Here is a 25,825-nt window from a genome sequence, read left to right as displayed (position 1 = left end):
TTTTCGGTAAAATAAATCCAAAATGGCGGGACATATATCATAATATAAAATGATAGACATCGATATCGACCCAAACGTGGCACACAGAATTACTGTACATGACATGGAGATTTCTTTGCGGTACTTAAACGACCCGTTAAGGGTTGTATTCATAGATTTTGTTAAAAAAAAAGTAAAAAAAAATATGCTTATGACTAAATAGATTTGATATTTTTTTTTAATATTTGTATTATTGAAAGAAAATTGGGAACAGTTTTTTTTTTATTTTAACACGACGGTGGCATGCAAGCTTACAGCCCATCTGATGGTAAACTGTAGTAACTGCCTGTAACACCAAAGAAACCATAATATACCCTATTTCCTTTCTGTGTTTTGTAATTGTGTTGTGGAAAGTCGGGTAAACCATAACATTTGTATACACTCTCAATCAAAACTGTTAATAGGAACGACAAATTATTTATTCCATTTTTCTTTACATTTTAATTTTTAAACTTACATCACTTGCTCGTTATCCATTACTGTAATATAACCAGTAAAAAAAAAAAAAAAAACATAATGATGTCAAAGTTAAAAAAAAAAGTCATATCTCTACTGTATTTATTAAAAAAAAGCAATGATATCCATGTAAAGGAATCCATTTATAACATAGGTTAAGTCAATTTGTAACTAACAAAATGGGCCTTATGTAGTCTAATTAAATAAATATTATTATTATTATTATTATAACAGTTCTCATAACGTTTGTTCGTGCGACCAACCCTAAGTCGGGGCACCGCTAATGAAAAACGACTGGGACGGAAGTATCCCATTAAATAACGAAAATATCCCATTGATAGGCCTGACATAACGCGACGTGCAGGGTTAATGGGGCGACAGTGTTTATACTCACACATATAATTTCATATAACTATATACATAAAATACAACTGTGTTGCGTGACATAAGTAATATTTATTTATTTATTCATTAGTACATATATGTGTACATGGTGGACTTAATGCTAAAAGCATTCTCTCACAGTCAACCATAGGGAAGTGTCAGAATACTCGAATGCGATACTAGTAATTATTGATATACGTACATACTAAAATTACATATATAAACGAATAAATATATATGAATAACAAATATACTTACACATATATGACATATACTATATTATACACGAAAATGAAAATAATATAAAATACTTACTGCTCGAATAAAATAAAAAAGTGAGCGTGAACGTTTTTTTGAAAGACGGTTTAGTCGGTAGTCTCTCAATGGTATCAGGAAGCGCGTTCCAGAGTCGTGAAGAATGTAAGAGAAGAGAATTTAAAGAGAAACTTGTGAGAGGGGATAGATAGTGGGAGAGTACTATTGGAACGAAGGTAACGATGGTGAGTAATATCCACTTGTTTAAGAATTTTTGCTATCAAAAATATATTATTCTCTGTCAGATATTTAAAATATAACAATACGGGATAAGTTGCCGATTTGCTGGTGCCCCTTCATATTTTGAGGGAGTTTTAGTTTGGCTTAATAATATTTTGAATGCCTAACTGCACATAACTGTATCTACGAGTATATAGATACATACATACATAATATGTATACTAGAGGGAGACTTTGTACAAAAGTCGATTGTTTGGGTACCTCTATCCCATTCGTGTTTTTACCGTGAAGCAGTTGTGTTTGCATGGCTGTGTTTCGGTTTGAAGGGTAAGATATGGCGTGAATTTACAGGGTACAGAGGAATAACACCTGAGTACTTAGGAATGGCAACGCATGGGGGGTATCATGGACGAAACACTATACTCTGTTATGTCCATGGCACTGCTCACGTCTATAGGCGACGGGTACCACTTTCCATCAGGTGGGCCGTCAGCTTGTTTGCCATTCTAAGTTGTATAAAAAAAATGTATGTGTCTATTACCCACAAAATAAATGTTTGCTTGATGATATGAGAGATCTTAATAAGAGCAACAGAAGCCAAGTTTTTTTTTTTTAATTTTTGTGTCTATCTGGATGTTTGGTCCGACATTACACAAAATGTACTGTACCTCATAAATGTAAAAGCACATAGTGATTCAGCATAAAAGAGCAAACTGTTGTGAAAACATTCTTTTATCGATTAATCACTTTTCATGAGCCATTATTCTTTTTATGGTTGATAATGAAATGGTAACCCCGCCGTGCTAGCGGTATACACTGGCTAGGCACCATTGAGAGATGATAGGAAAGGATAAAAATGGGTCATTTGTTCATCACAATTAATTCGCCAAGAATCAAGTATGATGGTTTATAGGAAGGACCGCTAGAAGGTCGACCTAACAGGGTATATTGTCAGCAATGGGGCTGTTAGTTCCCATTATTAACAATCCATTCCCCCTCTCATGAATCATATTGCTGTCTTCCCACAGAACCGTGATCATAGGTCGTGCTATTAAAAAAAAGAGTATAGAAAATTTTTACGTAACTTCTGCATAGCCACGATCTACAATAAGAAACAGCTACACTGGGAAAGTATGAAAATTTCTAGTATTATTTAATGAAAATTCATATTGAAATATTTAAAATTACAAAGTTACTGTATTATTTTTAATTAAACTAAATAAATTAACATATATATATAATGTATAATATAATATAACTTGTAGACTCTTGAGTATGCTTATCTAATTCACACAGAGTATTGATAAATTACTAAGCTACGATTTCCATAGCTCAGCCACAATTTAACATTCTGTTAGCACAGACAGAGGGCTAATTCGTGAATGGAAAGAGCGCTGTTCTGTAATCCGGTATAAAGAGGAAAAGTTTGTTTAAAGTAGGAGAATAATGTATGGAATACTTAACAAATGATAAACTTTATTATATAACAAAGATTCCGGTGTATAACGTATCATTATTTGACGTGTGTTAAATATGAATGAATGATAATTGAGGCCTATAAAATCAAAGGCAGCTAAAGGCCATAAAGACGATTTTATTTTCACTTTGTACTCAAATATTTCTCTTAATTAAAATTCTTAATTCGGTTTAAAATATAGAATATCATTTCATATCCTCGACAAAATATTAGTTTTTGTAGTTTTCTGAATATTTGATAGACTTGGATTTAGCTGTCTTTGTTTTTATAGGCCTCGATTTAGAATTGCTTAGCTCTTAAGACTGGTGACAACAATTTTTTAAAAAAGCTACTCTATCCCTGAATAATTAATGAATAAATGAATGAATGATAACTCTTTATTGTTCGTTTAAAAAAATTATACAGGTTATAAATATAAACAATATGTACACAAACAAGATGAATTATTAATTACACATGGGTCACCCTTAACATTGAGGGGTATAAAAAATAGATGTTGGCCAATTCTCAGACCTACCGAATATGCACACAAAATTTCATACAAATCGGTAAAGCCGTTTCGGAGGAGTTTGGTAACAAACACCGCGACACGAGAATTTTATATATTAGATATAATAGTGAGAGAAATTCAGACAATTACCAGATGGAGACTTTGTACAAAAAAAGGGTACAGAGGAATAACACCTGAATCAGGTGGGCCATTAGTTTGTTTGCCATTCTAAGTTGCATAACATGTCTTTTGCGACAATATCTACAAAACTGGAAAGTTGTTAGCAGTTTGAAACTATCACGATCAAGTAACTAAGATGATAACTAGGTATTAAAGCTCAGTGTTACAATAATGTTTGTTTAGCGAGCTACTTAGATCGAATCTCAACCCAAAACTATAAAAAAGATAAAAAAAAAACCAAAACTGTAGCGGCTTGTTTAATTCTTTTTAAAATAATTGACCTTTGTGTTTTAGCCGTGTAGTTCAGGCATAGAATGGGCCACTCCTTCCTTTTCCGTGAACGTTGTAATAGGCAACTAAGGGAATTTAATAGTCGAGGGATGGGCAGCAGCGTCCCTCTTAAAACGTCACTTAAGCCTAACTGCGGTTGTCAAGCCACCTGTCGAGCGTGGCAACTGCTAGGCCTGTTCCGCGGTGGACAGTTAACGGCCAATATGATGATACAGTAATGATGTTTCGGGGTAAATGTAAAGCAAAAGGGGTAAATGCCAAGTCAGAGGCTATCGCATATAAATAAAATAACCTAGAAGTTCAATAAACATAAAAATAAATAAAAGCCCTGTGTATTGGCAGTCAACAAATTTGCAAGCGTTCTGCTAACCGTTTTGATATTGTTTGAAAATAGCCGAAAACTCATTATTAGCGACTCGATTTACAACATCTGTTATTGGCATTCCCCGAAAGCGGTCAATAATGTGGGGCAATAGATGGAATGGCCGATAAGCGAGCACAATTAAGCCCACAGAAGCCCCGGCACAATGGTTGTTGGGATTAGTCCTCTCTGAATGGGCGAGCTTTAATTGAATCATGTAGCAGCGAGTTGCCAGGTGACTACATTTCTACTCTGAACTGGTGTGGAAGTAGATAAAAAGCTTTTGTAATATTGAAATCTGCTGAATTTTTAAGATAACTGTGCAATACGATGTTTTTAGAATAAATGATAAATATTAAACCATCTAATTCAGATTTTCTTGCTTAAGAAGTGTATTTTGCTCTACAAATATAAAAAAAAAATGACTGCCTTGTCAATAAACTTATTCACTTATTTCTGTGGTACATTAACTGATTACAAACAAAATTTTTAACAATAGAATACAACAATAGCATTACAAGTTTGCAATCCAAATATAGTTGTACTCAACATTCACGGAGATGAAACAAAATGGATTGATTTTTAATATAAAAAGAATGTTAATGAATGATAAAACAGACAGAACTACCAAATTATAGTTATAAACTATTGAGTTATCAGTGTATGCAAAGTGCTTCGATACGATGAACATTTCTGATAGAACATATCAATATCTGATTTACAATCAACGTCACATGCATGTTCACGGCAGAAAATTTGCACATTCTGTGCATTGGATTATTATGTGACACATCATCGTTTGCAAACGGTATAAAAAAATAATGAAATTATAGTAAGGAAAAATTACAGAAAGTGTCACTGGGCATGATGTAAAGACTCTAACGATTCTCCATATGTCTAAATCTGTTCATTTAGAAGGTAAAAAAGAAAAAAAAGTGACCATCCAAGCCACTTGTGACACTTTACCTATCTTTACTAATGATATAAATGTAAAAATGAGTTTGTTTGTTACTTCTTAGCACCTTGATTGATTAATCGATTAGTGTGAGACTTCGTACACACGTAAATGTACAAGTGATAGACAAGAATACAAACTAGAAAGAAAAAGTATTGATTTAGTGTTTAATTTCACATATAATAACAAAAAACATTTAACAATAAATAAAAATGAAAAAGTACTAAAATAGTGTCACTCAACTATATGCCATGTGCTTTCGAACATAGCGCTGATTTTTAGTGGCACCAATTCTGCTGCTCAAAGGGTCAGCATAAAGAGTAACGAATTTCGAAAAATTAAATTTAAAAAGTAACTTTGCTTTCAAAGCAAATATCTCATTTACATTAGGTTAAGATATAACAATAGTTACGAATCAGAACTGTCAGACATTTCGCAATAGCGTAAAAGTAACGTTTTATCAAAGAGCTAATAACAAGGTAGTAATCCACTAAACATATTATTAGCAGGATTACCAGTAACAGTCACGTCTCGCCGTGAATAAGTGATCACCAGGGAATTATTCATGTGACCTCGCTTTTCCCGGCGACGGCTCGAGGAGCTGCGGTCTACGGCTGTCGAGAGTCGTGACTTGTTACTGAAGGCTCCACAAACAACATTGCTATTTATTAGCTTACATAAAACATTTCAATTTGAAGGGAAACTAATTGAATTTGCAAATCAAAAATCATAGGAAAGTTTTATAATATATATACATATATTGGTAGACATACTGCAGAGAAGGAAGATATTGTTAGAAATGAGGTCTAACTGCCGCCACTGCTAGAAATTTGCTATCTTATCAGATCGATCACCACGTGGTTTCTCCTAAAAACTATCGTATTTCCGCAGTACCTGATCTGTGGTTGTAGCCCACTCATATATGTATAAACGATATATCACCTTTGGAAAATACACTTTATATCATGAGAAGATAAAAAACTTCGCTACAAAATAAAAATCAAATCAAAAAGATAGGAATTAGCAGCAAACTTAAAAAAGGGGCGAGCGTAAAAGATCGTGGAAAGGTCGCAGTGTAACAGGTTTTTCTGCTTGGAAGAAGCCCGTCTTTGAATAATAATAAAAATCGTAGTTTAATTGACTTAGACATCGTCTCCCAGATGGGTGGGTCCCCGCCAGCATATAGAGATTGCATAGGCATGGTTACCATTGGAGTTTAACCTATTAAAAAAGTAGACGTAGCTTACATATGAGACAAACCCGATTACTTATACAAGAATAGCGTCATTGTGTTAAATTAAATTACTCGTCTTATATATTTCAGTGTTTCTGAAGATTGTTATTTTCATTTGTTAAGGCGAAAGTTTTTTATACAACTTAGAATGGCAAACAAGCTGACCGTCCACCTGATGGAAAGCGGTAATCGTCCCCTATAAACATGAGCAGAGCATAACAGAGTATACCCTTTCGCCCATGATACCCCCCATGCGTTGCTATTTCTGAGGACTAAGGTGTGCCTCTGTACCTTGTACATTCACTGCCATATCCCACCCTTCAATCAGGTGTGTTTCCGGCCGTTTAAAAAGGAATATGCTCTTTTTTTGAAGGTTATGATGTCATATCAGTTCGGAAATATTGCTGCTCGAAGTTGATTCCAAAGATTTGTTTTCAAAGGTTGTGCGTGGAAGAAAGTGCCTTGAAAAACGCACGGTGGAAGACCGCCCCTCGTCTAGATGGTTGGGATAAAACTTTAGTTTAGAAAATGAAAGCATAAATAAGATAAAATTTAAGATTTAATATAAACTGAGTACTTATTGAATCGTGACATTTTAATTTCCGGAAGAGCGCACTTCCCTGTAAAGCAATCATTCCAAGGACATTTTGGCCCTTTTACAACTGGGTGAACGCGTTGCGGACTTCATGCCTTTGATTATTAGAAATACGTATACCATACCTCGTTTACTCCAATAAGATTAATAGAATGTACATGGGACCAAACTCTACTACTGCATGTTATAAACGAGATAGTGAGGATGTATGGATGCATGTTTGTTACACTTTCACGCAAAAACTACTGATTGAGAATAAAATGTGTTGCCAGTGATGACTTATGGAACCGAAACATGGTCTTACTCGATTGCTCGTATGCAAAAGCTACAAGTTACTCAGCGGGCTATGGAGAGGGCTATGCTCGGAGTCTCTTTGCGTGATAGAATCCGAAACAGAATGTATCTATAGCCACATGTAAATAGCAAGAATAAGCAAGCTGAAGTGGCAATGGGCTGGTCACATAACTTCAAGAACCAACAATGGAGAAGAAAGGTTCTTAAGTGGGGACACGGTACGGGCAGATGCAGTGTAGGGCGATCCTCCACTATATGGAGTGACGACCTGAAATGCATTGCAGGGAGTCAGTGGATGCAGGCGGCTCAGGACCGTTCTTTATGGCAGTCTCTATGGGGGAGGGCTATGTTCAGCAGTGGACGGATGATAGCTGAAATGATGAATGATAAACATACAAGTTTACATTTAGAATGTATAAAAAAAAATTACGTAAACGTGAATGTTACAACTGCATCGAAAAAGTTTGAAAATTATAAAAGTACACGCTATATTTATCTTTGCAAAATGAATATTTATAAAAAAAAAAAAAAAAAATATAAAATAAAAACAATAATGATATACGAAAACAATATTTAATCTAATTAGAATAGCGCACAGCGCGCATATTCGCTCGAAGTTTTCGGCGCAAGATGTGAAAATAAGGATCATTGCTAATGTAGGGCAGGTCACCTCATCAGTTTAACTAGTCGATTATCTTAGGCCATTAAATGGCTTCTTGTTCATTGTTGCCCAGAGACACGATAATTCGCGTGTACATAATTGCACCTCATTATCGAAGGCCGTAAGATACAGCTAGTTTGTGGTAACTCTTCGTAAATCTCAGTATTAATTGTCGCTATTTGTCCAAATCGATCGAAGTGACATATTTTGGACTAGTACAGTACCTATGTGTTAAATGGACTGGTTTTATATTCTACACTAGCTGATGCCCGCGACTTTGTCCGCGTGGTGTTTGTTATTCCTGTTTAGTATGTAACAATGAATAAACCTACCTATTTATTATGTCTGTGAATACTGGACCAAAATTAACAAATGACGTGTCGGAGAGATTAGCCCGTACAAACAGACAGAGAAATAAAAAAAATTGAAAAAATCTGGATGTTCTATTTCACTTCTAACATCCTCCTGACTCGGTTTTTAGCGTTTCTTTTTCTACGTACGGACATTCGACCTCTACAGTTTTATTATATGTACAGGCCAGTTAGCCCATCATGATGAATTCATCAAGAATTAACCATGATAGTAGTAGAACCGCGAGGAGGTCGACCTGGTTGAGTATATTGCTAGCAATGGGATTCTCAGTCTCCATTACTAACAATCCCTTTTTCCCCTATTTAAAAATGTTATTCATTCACGTCGGCAGTGGAATTAAAATGCATAGGTAATATCTAGTTGTTTATGGGGCGGCGTATTTTGCATACAACTGCGGTCGATCGCAATACAGCGTTTATCTGATGCAGTTGATCGCGAATTGGGTCGCACGATAAACCAGTTAGTGTACAGAACAAAGGGAACTAACAGCCATTTACCATAAACTGTTATCAAGATTTTAAACAGGGATTAAGTTTAGGGATAACCGTGCCGACGTATCGAACAAAATCATAAACTGTATACTTCCAGTAGGTACTTATATATTATTTATATAATATTTTTATATTAATTAATTTATTTAACTCTTTATTGCACCAAAATCATAAAAATAAATAATGACAAATAAATAATTCAACTGAAATACAGTAGCATGGAGTACAGATTAAAATATACATATAAAGGTACAAAAGGCGGGCTTATCGCTAAGGCAATGTCTTAGAGACAAACTTTGGTTAAAGGAGGACAGATAGAATTATAGGATACTATGATGATGATAGCAGCCGTTTACTGTACACTGTTGAATAGGCCTCCCCCTCCCCCTCCTCCTACCTCTTCTCAGTAGTTGCCACGCTTGGCAGGCGGATTGACCACCTCAGCTTGGCTTTGGTAATGTTTTGTGAGGGACCCTGCTATCCTCAACCATTAAGTTCCTATAGTCGCCTCTTACGACACTAACGGAAAACAACTTTAGCAACAGGGATTTTAATTATTTTATATATCAATTAACTTAACTTTATGGACACTCACTATTATATATGGTTTCTTTCATACATGTGCTTATATTACTTGCATACACCCACTCTAACTCGCCTACCTCGCTTTGAAATCAAAATTTTTGTTTGTATAAATAAAATCCGTTATTGGCTGTATTCATAAGAGAAGTTATTTTTTAAGCGCTGTGGATATTTGTATAAAATAAAATAAAAAAAAAAAGGAAGGGGTGGCCCTGTCTATGCCGAGACTACACGGCAAATGATATGTAAATCGGGGATAAAATATTGGAGATACGACCCAAAACTAACTAATTAGGAAAAGTTTTATCCCTAAATTAGCTTGACTGAGCATCGAACCCTACGGGCCTAATTAACGATCTGGTACAAAGATAAAATTTTACATATAAAACACTGCTAATAATGATATTTCACAATACCCTCCATTTTTGTGTTATAATATTCCGCAAAATTTTCAATTTTTACTATATAGTACTTGTATAGATTGTACACAACTTTAACGTAATATTTATGAACTTCTCAAATTGCCAAACCGAGTTATTATTGGTTTTGGAATTCCTCTAGATATTGATTCCACACTTACATAAGTAAGAGAGGGAGACTTTGTACAAAAGTCGATTGCTTGGATACCTCTGTCCCATTCGTGTTTCTACCGTGAAGCAGTTGTGTTTGCATGGCTGTGTTTCGGTTTGAAGGGTGGGATATGGCGTGAATTTACAGGGTACAGAGGAATAACATCCGAGTCCTCAGGAATGGCAACGCATGTGCGAAACAGTATACTCTGTTATGTCCATGGTACTGTTCATGTCTATAGGTGACGGTTACCACTTTCCATCAGGTGGGCTGTCAGCTTGTTTGCCATTTTAAGTTGTATAAAAAAAAGTAAGAGATCTTTTCATCGCACTCATCATTTGAAAGATTTCTATTACCTACAACCGATGAATCCATGAAATATTTTAAAGGTATTATGAATCTGATTCGACATAGATATACATTTCACTTGGGACACCCAAAAAACCGATAGTCCACGAGTCGGCGGGCGCGTCCCTGGCAACAACGATCAGATAACACTCAGAGATATTACATTTTCTTTCAAATCTAAAGAAAATTATGGCTTTCTACTCCGTTCATGAAAATTATGTATGAAATAATAAAAAAATCTGATTTATTGGTTACTAGCGACCCGCTCCGGCTTTGCAGCTTCTCTATTATATTATACATATAAACCTTCCTCTTGAATCACTCTATCTATTAAAAAAATCGCTTCAAAATCCATTTCGTAATTTTAAAGATAGCATACATAGGGACGGACAGACAGCTACAGCGACTTTACTTTATACTATATCACTACATAGTGAAGAAAAATAAATTGACTTAACCTTCACTCTCTGTTCACACTTAATATTGAATGATTGGGTATTTATAGGTTATAAAAAAAATTTGAGTTTATAAACCGTATGGTTATAGACGTATTTAAGGGAGATTCGGATGGGCCGCGCCCAACCCAAAAATATCTAGTACCCACGCCAGGAACAAGGGCATAGCTTTCAGCTGTGGTTACAACCATGTCTGAAAGTACACATGTGTCTTTTTAAGGGGCCAGATCGATTCTTTTTGGGGGACAAAATAGTAAATCATAATAATATTGTCACGATCAAAATTGCTTACTAGGGAAATAAAATACCAAACGCTTTACCTCGATCGGATACCGTAACCACTGATGACATAACAGACGATATAACAGTCACTACGTAACTATAACCCAGTCCCGTTGACCTACTTGCAACAATATGCAGGTGAGTTGCATTGACATGAGGCCTCTTCTATCGAGCACTAGTCGGTGTGAAGTTTTATATGCGCCTGCAGAAATAATAGAATACACTGCTTCCAATATAGGTGTTAGTATGAAAGACATTGAGCCCAGAAAGATAAATTACTTATTTGTAACTGTAAACACACACAAGAATTAAAAAATATACATAGAAAAGGAACAAATATGAGCAAAAAGAGTGGAACTATGTGTGCATTGGTTGTGACTCAGTTTTCTGCTTTGCTCTTAAAAAATGATCTGATAACTTTTTGGTACCGAAAAATGGTTTTATCTAAATCGACATTCGCCACTTACATTTTTATGCAGTACTAGCGGCCCGTACTGTCTTTGCACAGGTGGACATTTTTACATTTTAAAAGGTTGCCATTAAGGCTGCACACGCGACGGAAGCTCAAAAATGGAGTAACTTCTCCCCTTTTCCTAACATTTCCCTTCAATGCTCTGCTCTTATTGATCGCAGCGTGGTGTAAAGTATACTATAACCTGCCCAACAGTATGAAGAATAATTGTACGAAGTTTCGTTAAAATCCGTCTAGTAGTTTTTGTTTCTATAACGAATATACAAATAGACAGACAAAAAATTTACTGATTGCATTTTTGGCATTAGTATCGATCATTAATCGCCCTCTAATAGTTATTTTGGAAATATATTTCATGTACAGAATTGACCTCTCTACAGATTTATTATAAGTATAGATAAGCTAATACCAATATAAATACCAATACCAATACCAATACCAATGATCGACTTTCAATTAGTTTAAGGTGAAGTTAAACTAAAAACACAAAACCAGAATTAAAATAGAACCAGATAGGTCAAGACAGTAACTTTGTACCGAATAAAATAACAGAAGCTCACAGATCAACAAAGGCAGGGAATAGAGGTTTCTTTATGGAATGAACATGGTAACTCTGCCTACATTATCGAAAAGACTAATAGAAGTCTAAGGTGACCACGAATCAATCATGGAGCCTAAATATCATCTAGATCCAGATAAAAAACTTGTTTCTACATAAATTTTATATAAAAACTGTTCTATTACACGTATGTATTATAATTCTGTTATAAGCATAAACAGAAGATTAATAAAATTCCTATTCTACACAGCAATTTTATTACTTTAATTGTTTCTAATGGGATCATAAGAGATTTCTGTATAGCATTTACAGGTTAATTGCTTTCAGTAATGCATCGAGATTCTAAAGTAAGACGGCAGAATGATTTTATGGGTTTCATTTAACAGGATATACCCTTTTTTTAAAAAATACCAAGTTTAGGACAGAAATTACAAGAATCGAAGAAAACGTTATATCAATTCTCAATAAAAAAAAAATAAAGCGAAAGTGCGTATATAATATAGATTCCTTACGGAACAGGCAGAGAGTATGCAGTCCCAAATAATAAAGTGTGTGTGTATGTGAAACAAAATGAATGAATGAATGAATGGTTTATTTTCTCTTCACAAAAGGTAGTATACAGTGACAATTTGAGGTACAATTTGATATGAAGACCAATTTTGTGAGAGACTGGTGCTTGCGGTAGGTTTAGAAGAACCTGTGTTACAAGTCACTAGTGCCACATCTCCATGGACTACACAAATACAAGGCAACCAAGTAGTGTACACAGATAACAATAATAAGATATAAAGTGCAAGAATAAACTTTCCTCAAACATGCTTGGAAATGTGAGCATTATTTTGACAACCTTCTTCGAGATAAATCAAAATTGCCGTAATGAAGAAAAATCAAACGCAAAACCATGTTTGATTTAAAAAAAAACGTATAAAAGTCAACAGAAAAATTCCACTAACGTAGACGGTTGTAAAAATAATCAGTTTCACGAGATAGTAAAAGCATCCTCATACATAAAATAAAGCGCTTGAATCCCAACTTAATATAGACTGGATCGTGGAGCCGAAGATTCCAATGTTGAGCTTTACAACTGACAATAAAATGTGACCTGACTAACGCCATGCAATCTTGCAAGACTAATTTAAGAGACACCCAAGGGTGCATATTGTAAAAGTTGTCGTATCTGAAGTAATTGCAAATGCTGATTCATTTTCCTTATAAGAAAAGGCCAGAAAGGCGAAAAAAAAACATCATTTTTGCTATCAGATATGGAGAGACAAATATCAATCATTTTAATTTACTTTCTCCTTGATAGTAAGTCATCGTTTCTATATATTCTTATAAAAAGGAAGCTCGATAAATGCAAATTTATTCCTCGCTACGATAAAATATAAACAAATATGTTATGTTCATATTAAATTACGGAAGCGAATATAAAGGATTGAAAGTTCAATTCTATATCTTTGCTTTCCATTTCGTTGGCTTCATTATTTTTCTCACTATATATATTATATATATATATATATATATATATATATATATATATATATATATATATATATATATATATATATATAAAAGCATTATAAAACCGTCTATCAGTTACACATGACCTACAATACCTGACACCATGATATAGTTTTGACAAGCCAGCTTTACCACTTATCACGGTTAGCCTTTATTACCTATATCATGTTTTACACAGCTTTCAACTTTTTCTTGGTCATCTTCTTTTACATTCATCTACATTTTTATTCCATTATTCTTATTTCACCTTTAGGCCAAGGCTATCGTTGCTCCGTAAACATCCAAACGAAACAGAGGGAAACTTTGTTCAAAAGTCGTTTGCTTGGATACCTTTGTCCCATTCGTGTTTCAACCGTAAAGCAATTGTGTTTACATGGCTGTGTTTCGGTTTGAAGGGCGGGTGATATGGCGTGAATTTACAGGGCACAGAGGAATAACACCCGAGTCCTCTGGAATGGCAACGCATGGGGGGTATCATGGGCGAAACAGTATACTCTGTTATGTCCACGGTACTGCTCATGTTTATAGGCGACGGTTACCACTTTCCATCAGGTGGACCGTCAGCTTGTTTGCCATTCTAAGTTGTATAAAAAAAAAGAAACAATCAGAATGTTGCAAAAAACTACGAGCCAAATATTCCGTTGATGCGCCGTTAGCGTTCCCATCAGTCGGCCCTCCCCTTTAAAGGGCACAAAGCAATGAATATGAAAACGCTGCCGAGCTCGTTAAATTCAGTCCCGAACACGATTGTATTTGAGTGTTGCATTTTTTATGTGTGATCCTTATTGGGGTTGCGATCTCCGTCTCATGACGAAGGGCTAACGCAATAATATTTTATGAGAAGACTGAGTCCGTTGGCAGACTGAGGTTTTCTAAATTATGATCTTGGACTATCGAAAATACGACAACAATAGAACAATTTTCTAACGTTTTACCAAAATACTAGTAGAGCAAACTCTGATCCTTCGCTCGCGTAAAACTTAATATGTCTGGTTCTGAAGGATACTACTAAAAACTTATCTTAAATAGATACTTAGGTTATATATAGTTGAGGCATATCTGAGACTTTTAAGCTTCTAGAGCCAGTAGTTCTTGCTGCGTTATAGTTATAGGTAATTTAAATTTAATCAATATTTTTTTTTTTTATAATACAGGAGCAACCGAGCATGCGGCTCACCTGATGGTAAGTGACTGCCGCCGCCCATGATCACCCGCAACACCAACAGCATTGCAGATGTGTTGCCGGCCTTTTGAAATAGAAATTCTCAAAAGGAAAAGAAGATCCTTATAAATGTTAAACTACGTATGTTGGAAGAAGTGATCCCTCTTAACTTGACCTATTTATTTATTATTATTTAGTTAACTTTAATAATTAAATATAAGAATTTATTTATTTTAAGAATAAGAGTGCTTATTCTTACTAAAGTATACTTAATTACAAGCATTTTTTAACAGTCATTTTTTTATACAACTTAGAATGGCAAACAAGCTGACGGCCCACCAGATGGAAAGTGGTAACCGTCGCCTATAGACATGAGCAGTACAATGGACATAACAGAGTATACTGTTTCGCCCATGATACCCCCCATGTGTTGCCATTCCTAAGGACTCAGGTGTTACTCCTCTGTACCCAGTAAATTCACGCCATATCCCACCCTTCAAACCGAAACACAGCCATGAGAACACAATTGTTTCACGGTTGAAACACGAATGGGACAGAGGTACCCAAGCAATCGACTTTTGTACAAAGTCTCCCTCTGGTAAGTCTCCTATGATTCTACCGCTTATTCGAAATGCAATTTCAGCCAAAAAGAACGGGCAAGACACTCATCAGCTGTTGTTTTTTTATCAAAAGTTGATTTTACAATTTAGAATTTATATCAATACAGGCCAACGAATAGCACAAAAGTTATTTAAATAATTATCAATCATATTTAAGTCTATTATTATTGTAAACATATATAATTAATAGGAAAAAAGTAGACATGGTTAACGAACCGAGTTATAATCCATAGCTTATAAGTACCTTTATGGGGCCCTCCAAAAACGACCGCTACAAAAGTCCTTGTACCTACTAGTGTAGCTAAGGTCAAAGGTCTTCTATTTAAATAACACATTCTTTGTTAGAAATAAGCTTTAAGACGTTTTGTACATATGTTATATTTTTGGTTTTGGGTTCACCGTTCGGGTTGGATCTTCGCAGTTTGAGTGCTGAACAGTCAATATCAGGTTCCGAGCAGCAATCTGATAATTTACCTGAAGATGTCTCGTGAAAGGTGAAAAAAGTATCGCAAAACGTGCGTGGACGAAATCATAGTCGGAGTTTGAGTGCTAATATAGATATAGGTTGTACAACTTTTTTCTAATGGGTGATAATGGAATGCTAACCCCGCTTGCGCTATCGAGATACGCTGGCGGGGCACCAGTGAGAGATGACAGGTGAAGATGAAAAGGCAGATCAGTTAGCCCATCTTGACGAATTCCACTAGAATTAACCATAACGGTTTCCAGTGAAACCGCGTGAAGGTCGACCTGATCCTGACCTGGTCATGGGTGTATTGCTAGCAATGGGTTTATTAAACACCTTTACTAACAATTCCTTTCCCCCCAGGTTCTACAACTTGGGAGAGTAGAATAGTGGCAACCACACACATACTAATGGTAGCGGATCCAAACAAAATATTTCTAATGAAACAATCAGTCTAAATTTTTTCCGTCCAAGACCATAGTGTAATCTATATAAATAAAAATCCATTTCCGAATATATGTAAGCGCATTACTTCAGAACGGCTGGATCTATTTGACAAATTCTCTTTTTTGTTGTTGTTGTGTTTGCAATTGTCAGAACAAAATATGTATAGAAGAAAATGGTTGTAAAATAGTACAGAAAAATACTAACTGAAACCGTGCGAAGCCAGGATGGGTAGCTAGCACTACATATAATAAAAACAAATTAAAAGAAATAAATTAAACAGAGAAACCAACAAACACCCTCAAAGCAGGGATCTTGAGTCACCCGAAGCCTTGGATTACCTGCGACTATCCGCTCGTAATCTCATTATGACCGGATATCAGACTGTTATTATTTGTGTTTGTGTTATTATGTTATTTCTATAATATAGGTTTGACACACGAAAACCTGAGATTAATTGATTGCAATGGCTTAATCTATTCTAAAGCTTAAACCCAGAACAACAAGGCACATTCTGTTATTTCCCGTAAAAAAAAAAACAGTTCCTATAACCTGTCTGCAATGGACTTTGATAGCCCCATCGCTAGCAATATTCCTTATTAGGTCGACCTCCACGTGGTTCCCCCTGGAAACCATCGTGAACAATTCTTGTTGAATTCATCACGATGGGCTAACTGACCTGCTTCATCCTCACCTACCATCCTTCACTGGTGCCCCGCCGGTTTATAGCGATAGCGCGGGTGAGGTTACCATTCCATTATCATCTATAAAAAAAAATCACCTGTCTGCATGGACAAATCACACAACGTTTATAAACCAATAATAAATAATTTACAGGGTACAGAGGAATAACACCTGAGTCCTCAGGTTAATTAAAAAAGGTATCTATATCCTATGATATGCATAAACTTATATTTGTATGTTCATATCTGAGACTTCTTAAAGGTGAGACGAAAAAAGTAATCTCTTAATACTGGTTACATACTTGGAATAAGCATGCTGCAATCGGTGCGTCGACAACCACTGGCGCAGCACGAGTCGTTGTTGCAGGACATGGGCGGCGCGGCGCAGGCGCTTCTCGTCCGCCGCCGGGAGCTCCGGCAACCGGTCCAGGTGGTCCGGCGAACCACATCCCGACAGAGTGGAGATACCTTGAAAATTACAAATATTCATTGGCAACACAATAGCTTTATAATTTACCAGAGAGAAATTTAATAATGGTAACTTTATTGCATAACCATGATTGTAACAAACTGACTTGTGACTGAGGAATTGTTCGGATTGATACCTACTGCTGATTTTCACCACCGTACAACCCGCCACAAACTAAATTTTCATCCCAATCATCTGGACGAGTGGGGGTCCTCCACCGTGCGTTTTTCAAGGCACTTTCTTCCACGCACAACCATTCTTTGGAAACAACTTCCAGCAGCAGTATTTCCGAACCGATACGACAACATAACCTTCAAGAAAAGAGTATATTCCTTTTTAAAGGCCGGCAGCACACCTGTAATGCCGCTGGTGTTGTGGGTGATCATGGGCGGCGGTAGTCACTTACCATCAGGTGAGCCGCCGCATGCTCGTTTGCCCCTTGTGTTGTAAAAAAAGAAAAAAAAACTGGAATTACAGTAGAAGTAGGTACGAATTCATTTGTACATTTGGATCAGTTTAAACACCTGTGTCTGAACTAGGTTATAAAACCTGTATCTCAGACAACAGCGCTCAACCCTCATTACATAGTATAATATTAGCTCAGTGAAATTTTAGTGCTACATATAGAATGTTGATTTTATATAAATTCATCTAATTATAACTATAATTATGAAAGAAAGAAAGAAAGAAACTTTATTCTACAGATATATGCGACAACACCCACACAGACGTTAAAAAAAACATATATTAAGAATTATAACAACCAAAGTACACACACACACACACATATATATATATATATATATATAAAGAATATACAAATAAAAAAGGTTATGCAATCTTTCTTCACGAAGGGATACTACAAGTTAGGTACCTATCTCTCCCGTTGCTATTAATAATTACAGAGTTAGATCGACAACCACGCGGTCTGCCATGGGGAACCCTCGTGATTAATTCCATGCCAATTCGACACAATGTGCCGACTGCTCTGTTTTCTCCCACGAACACTCAGGTTATGGAATGAGCTCCCTGCCGAGGTTTTCCCAAGAGACTACAGCATGGGGTTCTTCAAAGGGAGGTAAAGAGGCTTCTTCAGGGTCGGCAACGCGCGTGTAATACCTCTAGTATTGCAGGCATTCATAGGCAACGGTAACCGCTTACCATCAGGTGGGCCGTAGGCTTGTTTGCCAACTCGGTGGTATACAAAAAATTTAAAAAAATATCTCTGTTTCTATTATCCTTCAGTTGTACTCCGCCAAGACAGCAACAGAGCGAATAGAGTTACCATTCCATTTTCATCTATTTAAAAAACCTTACTGCCCTGTTAGGATTTGAAAGTTGCAGCAAAATTACTAGGTACTGTAACTCAATATCCTTATATTGGGGGAAAAGGGATTGTTAGCAATGGAGTTTGACAGCCCCATTGTTAGCAATATGCCCTATAAGGTCGACCTCCACATGGTTCCCCCTGGAAACCATCGTGAACAATTGTTGTTGAATTCGTCACAATGGGCCAACTAACCTGCTCCATCCTCACCTATCATTCTTCACTGGTGCTCCGCCAGCGTATCCCGATAGCGCAGGCGGGGTTATCATTCCATTATCATCCATAAAAAAAATATCCTAATATTGTAGAAGTCTGCAACGTTGGAGAGGTACCTCTAGTGTTCCAAGCTTTTCTTTTAAAGCGTTTATCTAGTAATCTATCTATCATTTCTGTGCTATGGCACAGATAATATAATACTGGTGACCGGTTATCATCAGGCAGATCAGAACTTACAGGTTACTCAATAGTTATTATATCTCATAATGTTTATCGTTGTTTTAAATTATGTATATTATATATATATATATATATATATATATATATATATATATATATGTATATATTTCTTATGTATTAGTTTATCCATATATATTAAAAGTAATGTTTATGTATTATATGTACATTTCTTATGTGTATATTATATTTATATTGTGTATTGCCTTAATGTGTTACTATAATTGTCACATATTTTTCACCACATCTGCCCTTCATACGCTTTCTGTTTTTACCCAATGGTTAGCTGGTAGAGAATGCCATGTGGCATTAAGCTTGCCATTTGTACAAAATTTTATTGTGCAATAAAGAATAAATAAATAAATAAATAAACTTGAAGTGTTCTAATATGAATTTTTTTTTTATACAACTTAGAATGGCAGACAAGCTGATGGCCCACCTGATGGAAAACGGTAACCGTCGCCTATAGACATGAGCAGTACCATGGACATAACAGAGTATATTGTTTCGCCCATGATACCCCCCATGCGTTACCATTCCTCAGGATTGAGAAATGGTGATCCCACCCTTCAAACCGAAATACAGCCATGCAAATACCAGTAGTAGTGTTGTGTCTTCACGGAAGAAACTCGAATGGGACAGAGGTGCCCAAGCAATCGACTTTTGTACAGTCTGATGAATGTATGTGTATATATATATATATATATATATATATATATATATATATATATATATATATATATATATATATATATATATATATCTTCAATAAAATGAAGCATAAGTTAGCCAAGAAGGTAGTGAAATAATTATATTTCGTAGTTTATTCAGTATCAACAACGACGTGCCGACAATAACGGTACTCGTAATTAAAATGCTACAAAACGGTTTGTTGTAAGTCTGTTGCTTAGAAACGAAGTGAAGCACTATTAGGCATTCTGTTACCTTGACCCCAACTATCGTCTAAGTATAATATATACACTATAAGTCATGACCTACGATAAGCTACTAGTATTTGTGACGTCAAAGAGGATTAGATTCCAAATTCGTCAGTATTTTTTTTATATGTTGACCATTATTAATTCAAAACGTAAAAATACATCAATTAACAAGGAAATGTCTCATAGAGCAATATATAAGTAATACAGGGTGGCCCATAAGTCCTTAGTAATGAAAAAAATTAATTAAAATAAAACTAATTACATTATGAATAATATTTTTATTTGTAAATATAGCTAGAAAAACGAGAATTATTTTTTGTAAATAACGTCGTCCAAATGTAATCCGTTACAGTCACGGCACTCTTGCAAAACGCCTTCTGAAATTGTCGATGACTGCGCGGCACGTCACTGCTGAAATGCTTGCCATTTCTCTGCGGATGTTTTCTTTTAGGTCATTAATTGACCGCGGGTTAGAGTCGTACACTTTAGCCTTAAGGTAGCCCCACAAAAAAAAAACCATTGGAGTCAGATCCGGGCTACGTGGTGGCCAGGAAATGTCTCCTCTCTTAGAGATAACTTTGTTTGGAAAAAGTTGACGGATAACGGGCATAGCAGTATTGGAGGTGTGGGAAGTTGCTCCATCCTGTTGAAACCATGTTCGGGCATTAAAGCCTGGAAAGTTTTGCAATTTTTGTGTGAAAAACTCCTCGATCATGGCCACATATCGCTCCGAAGTAACAGTAACAGCACGCCCTCTGCCGTCCTCAAAAAAGTAAGGCCCTATGATGCCATGGGCTGACATAGCGGCCCAAACTGTAACTTTAGGGCTATGTAAGGGCTTCTGGTCCTTAAGTTTTGGATTAATCGGGCTCCAATAGCGGCAATTTTGTTTACTAACATGTCCGTTAATGTGGAAGTGTGCCTCATCAGAGAACATTATGTTATTGAACGAAGTAAACTGATTAAACATTTCATTAGCATAATTCACTCTCTGAATAGCATCACTTTCTTTTAATTCTTGCACCAACTGAATTTTATAAGGGTGCATAAGTAAATCTTTCTTCAAAATCCGTTGTAACGATATCCTGGATACGTTTAATGCACTGGAACGCTTACGAGTTGACTGTGTAGGATTTTCACGAATAGATTGTGCCACTGTGTCGATGTTTTGTTCCGTACGTGATGTCCTTGGGCGACCCAACCGCGGTTTATCTAACGTCGAACCGGTCTCCTCGAACTTAGCAACCCAATTCTTAATCGTTTGGAGAGCTGGGGTGTCATCAAAGTTGTGTAAACCTTTGTGTTCTCGAAATTTACGCCTCGCAACGGTTGCCGAATTGTTGTTTTGATAAAACTCGCGCACACAAAACGCACGGTCCGCTTCAGTGAAACGCTCCATCGCGATTAAATTCCCAGAAACCGAAGTTACTGCCCCCGCTTCCCCTGCACCGCTCACGCGCGCCGTTTTCGTTTAATTCAAATTTTACTTTTCTAAGGACTTTTGGGCCACCCTGTATTTACTGTTACAAAATAAACTTAACAAAAATTTCAAAAAAGTCTGATTACATACCTATAAAATAGATGCATAAATTGTAGTTAAGAACCATTTAAATCACGTCAGCTTTCAAACAAAAAAAAAATAACGCATCATAATCGGTTCATTCGTTTAAGAGCTACGTTGTTACAGACTGACACACAGATGAGTCAAACTTAAAACACCCCTCTTTTTGCTTCCGAGTTTAAAAATAACTATTTCACAACATAAATTGTAAAAAAAAATATCTAAGTCACTTTCAAATTGGCAAGAAATGAACACAAAAAAGATACTGGTCGCTTAAAAATTCTTCATACATCATTTTCTCTAATGGACGATAATGGAATGGTAACCCCGCCTGCGCTATCGGTATACACTAACAGGGCACCAGTGAGGGATGATAGGTGAGGATGAAACAGGTTAGTTAACCCACCGTGACGAATCTAACAATAAATCAATCACGATAGTTTCCAGGGGGAACCACGAGGAGGTCGACCTGAATATAATATACCCTATATTGCTAGCAATGGGACTACTAATCCCCATTACTAACAACCCCTTCTCCCCCTTTACATCATTATCAGGCGTGCCATCATCACGAAAATCATTACCAGCGTTACGCTATCATTAGGAAAATACGGCATCCATATGTAAAAATATGTGTTTATGTTAAAATTTTTCATATTCACAATACCTCACATTTTTGTTAAAATTGTTCTCGTTTCGGGCAACCATTCGCTCCGCCTATAAGACTAAGGGACTACTCACACTTATTCAGCTACATTCGCGTTTCACTGAACGATCTTGGTCACACTTATACAGCTCTGCTTCAATCAGCCGCGTACGGTGTCGTAAGAATGAGAAAAGCCGTCATAGCGCGCTATCTCCGCTGAAACGCTTATCTACTGCGTACGGCGTTAAATATGCTGCATTTCGTAAAAATACAATAATTATAATTACTATAAAATACGTCTGCACTCTTCAATCCTTGCGTACATAATGATTACGCAATAATAAATCAAATCAATGCAGAAACAATACAGGTCGCAACTTGTCGACAAAGAGTCGCGAAACACCCTGTAAAGAGCTGTTTTGCCGCGTCTGAAGGTGAATGCGGCGGAACAGCGCTGAACGCGGTGGAACAGCGCTGAACGTGGTGGAACAGCGCTGAACGCTCTCTATAGCATTCGCATGATAAATACACATTTATCCTCTTTTTATACTGAGTTGCGTGAAAGTAGAATAGACGCGGAAAGCTGAATGGATGCGTACACGTCTCCATACAAAATCGTTGTTTTCTATGAACAAAAGCTGAATAGAGCTGAACAAGTGTGAGTAGTCCCTAAGAAACGCGTGTGGGGTGACAGTCGACACACAACATTGGTGAAAATGTAAATTTAAATTAACTGGAAAAAATACCCATAGCCTGTTTCAACAGAATTTAATAAAAATGTAAGTAGCTTTATCTATTTATGTCTAAATATAATTAAAGATAGTCCGTGCAGTCCCAGCATAGAATAGGCCACCCCTTCCTTTACCGTAAGTTTTTTTTTTAATACAACTTAGAATGGCAAACAAGCTGACGGCCTACCTGATGGAAAGTGTAACCGTCGCCTATAGACATGAGCAGTACCATGGACATAAGTATCGTAAGTGGCAACTAAAGGAACTTAATCCTCGAGGGATAGGCAGAAACGTTCCTCTTTAAACATCACCAAAGCTTAAAAGCAGTTGCCAACTCGTGTGCCAAGCGTGGCAACTACTGGCAAAACTCCCCTTATGGGGAAGGCTTATGTCCAGCAGTGGACAGTTGACGGCTGAAATAATAATAAATACTTTCTATAGTTAAATGCTAAGAAAAGAAAATGTATCTTAAACTTTTCACTTTGTAAGTATTCCAAAACGTTATTTTAATATTAAAATAAATAAAGTTACACTTGACTTTGTCGATTACTATTATTACTAGATACTATTGTTTATACTTTACTGTTTACCAGAGGGAGACTGTACAAAAGTCGATTGCTTGGGTACCTCTACCCCTTCGTGTTTCAACCATGAAGCAGATGTGTTTGCATGGCTGTGTTTCGGTTTGAAGAGTGGGATATGGCGTGAATTTACTGGGTACAGAGGAATAACACCTAAGTCCTCAGGAGTGGCAACGCATGAGGGGTATCATGGGCGAAACAGTATACTCTGTTATATCCATGGTACTGCTCATGTCTATAGGCAACGGTTACTAGTCCGTGGGCCGTGGGCCGTCAGCTTGTTTGCCATTCTAAGTTGTATAAAAAAAACTTCTATTTTTTATTTCTGCTATTTTTCTCAAGATCAGTCCTGACAAAAAAAATCAATGGGAAGCTAATATACAAAGCCTTGTGTCAGAGACGAGTTGTGCGGATTTTCCAGTACGCAAGGTCACACAGTATAATAATGCTGATACTGCAAAATTAACATATTTCAGTTATTTTCACAGTCTCTTGTCTTATGGGAGATTATTATGGGGAACGGCAGCTGGTATTCTGAATATTTGTTATTCTGCAGAAACGTGCGATTCGAGACTATGTAGGTACTGTCTGAGTCGTGTTTTACTGAGCGACAAGTTTAATGAAATTAATATATCTTACTGTAGCTTTACTATACTATATATATATATATATATATATATATATACGCAAGAACTATTATTTGTATAAAAAAAATATAAGTAATAATTACTTTCACAAAATAAATTTATTAAAAATAAAAAGAGCCCAACATCCTTTCAATCACGTCAGCTTTCAAACAAAAAAACCGCATCATAATCGGTTCATATTTTAGAAACTACAATGCTGCAAACTGACACACAGACAAGTCAAACTTAAAATAGCCCTCTTTTGCTTCGGTGTTTAAAAATAACTATTTCACAATATAAATTGTAAAAAAATATCTAAATCATTTTAAAATTGGCAAGAAGCGAACACAAAGTAATTCGAGAGCTGTTTTGCAGAGCGCTTAAAAATGAACATGGTTCTAAAAAAATGTTCCATGTGGGTCATCTTTATTAAATATTTAATTAGAAGGTATTCCACCCACGGTACTCTGCTTTCCCGCGTTCCCGTGGGAATGTCAAAATGCTTTTTCTTATTAGGTACATATATTACACTAGAAACCTCTGTGTAAATTTCAAGATTGTAGGTTTCGAGCTCTCTGTAGTTTGTTTGCATGAATCAATAAAAAGTACTTTGCCTTTCAACCGACTTTAAAAAAGGAGGTTTTCAATTCAATCGTATTTTTTTCTGTATTTGTTACTTCATAACTTAATCAGCTGTAAACCGATTTGGATTTTTTTTATCTGAAACTATTCTTATAATTCAGACCCATAGAAATTTTATCAAAATCGTTCGGTAGTTAAATTTTTAAATCTAAATGGTTTTGCACTACTGAAGTCGGTTTTTTTGTAAAACAAATTTATTAATTGTGTATATACAGTATATATATATATACATATATATTTTTTGTATATGTTTATAATATAATTTAATGTTTACAACATGTTTATAAAGCTGTATGTACAAGAGCGCAAAGCTGCAGACAAACTGCAATGCATGTTTCGCGACACTAATGTAACTGTTTACTTGAAATAAATAAAAAAAAATCGTAATCCATTCCTTAAAATTAGAGTTAGTCATCATCATTATCATCATATCAGCCTTTAACTGTCCACTGCTGGACATAAGCCGGGGAGGCTTGGGGGGTTCTGCCAGTAGTTGCCACGCTTGGCAGGCGGGTTAGCAACCGCAGCCAGGCTTAAGAGCTGTTTAAGAGGGACGCTGCTGTCCCATCAATCAATCAATAGTGTTAGTATTTATTTCTTTTTTTAAATAATATAAAAATAGGTACGTACATACCCTGTACTGTGTACTGCCGTTGGTACAGATACAGGCTGTTCTTTTTTTTTCGAAAATTTTTTAATTTATGATAATATAAAAATTATTTTCAAGGATTTTTTTCCTGAGACCATACTAATGAATACTATCACTAATTATAAGTTACGTTAATTATCATACTGTTTACTTACAGATAGGTACCCACGATAAATAGTTTTATTTAACTTAACAAAATCGCTTTTAAAAAATTGATGGCTTAATCGCGTGACAGCCATTAGCCATAATTTTGTATAAAT

The 25,825-nt window shown here is 35.9% G+C and overlaps 1 protein-coding gene across 1 annotated transcript in view; it reads right to left on the bottom strand.

Moving 5' to 3' along the window:
• The window catches only part of LOC113512576 (apoptosis-resistant E3 ubiquitin protein ligase 1), a 68,562-nt gene that overhangs the window by 24,638 nt on the left and 18,099 nt on the right, over window positions 1-25,825 (bottom strand). Inside the window, exon 2 of the mRNA XM_052899201.1 lies at window positions 17,242-17,407. Within this exon, the coding sequence (XP_052755161.1) occupies window positions 17,242-17,407 (166 nt within the window). The remainder of the gene's footprint in view (window positions 1-17,241; window positions 17,408-25,825) is intronic.

This window comes from Galleria mellonella, unplaced genomic scaffold (genome assembly GCF_026898425.1).
Source record: "Galleria mellonella isolate WM207_F2 unplaced genomic scaffold, CSIRO_AGI_GalMel_v1 utg56, whole genome shotgun sequence".
Lineage (NCBI taxonomy): Eukaryota > Metazoa > Arthropoda > Insecta > Lepidoptera > Pyralidae > Galleria > Galleria mellonella.
The sequence above is the reverse complement of the archived record's forward strand: the minus strand, read 5'-3'. Positions and strand labels throughout refer to the sequence as shown.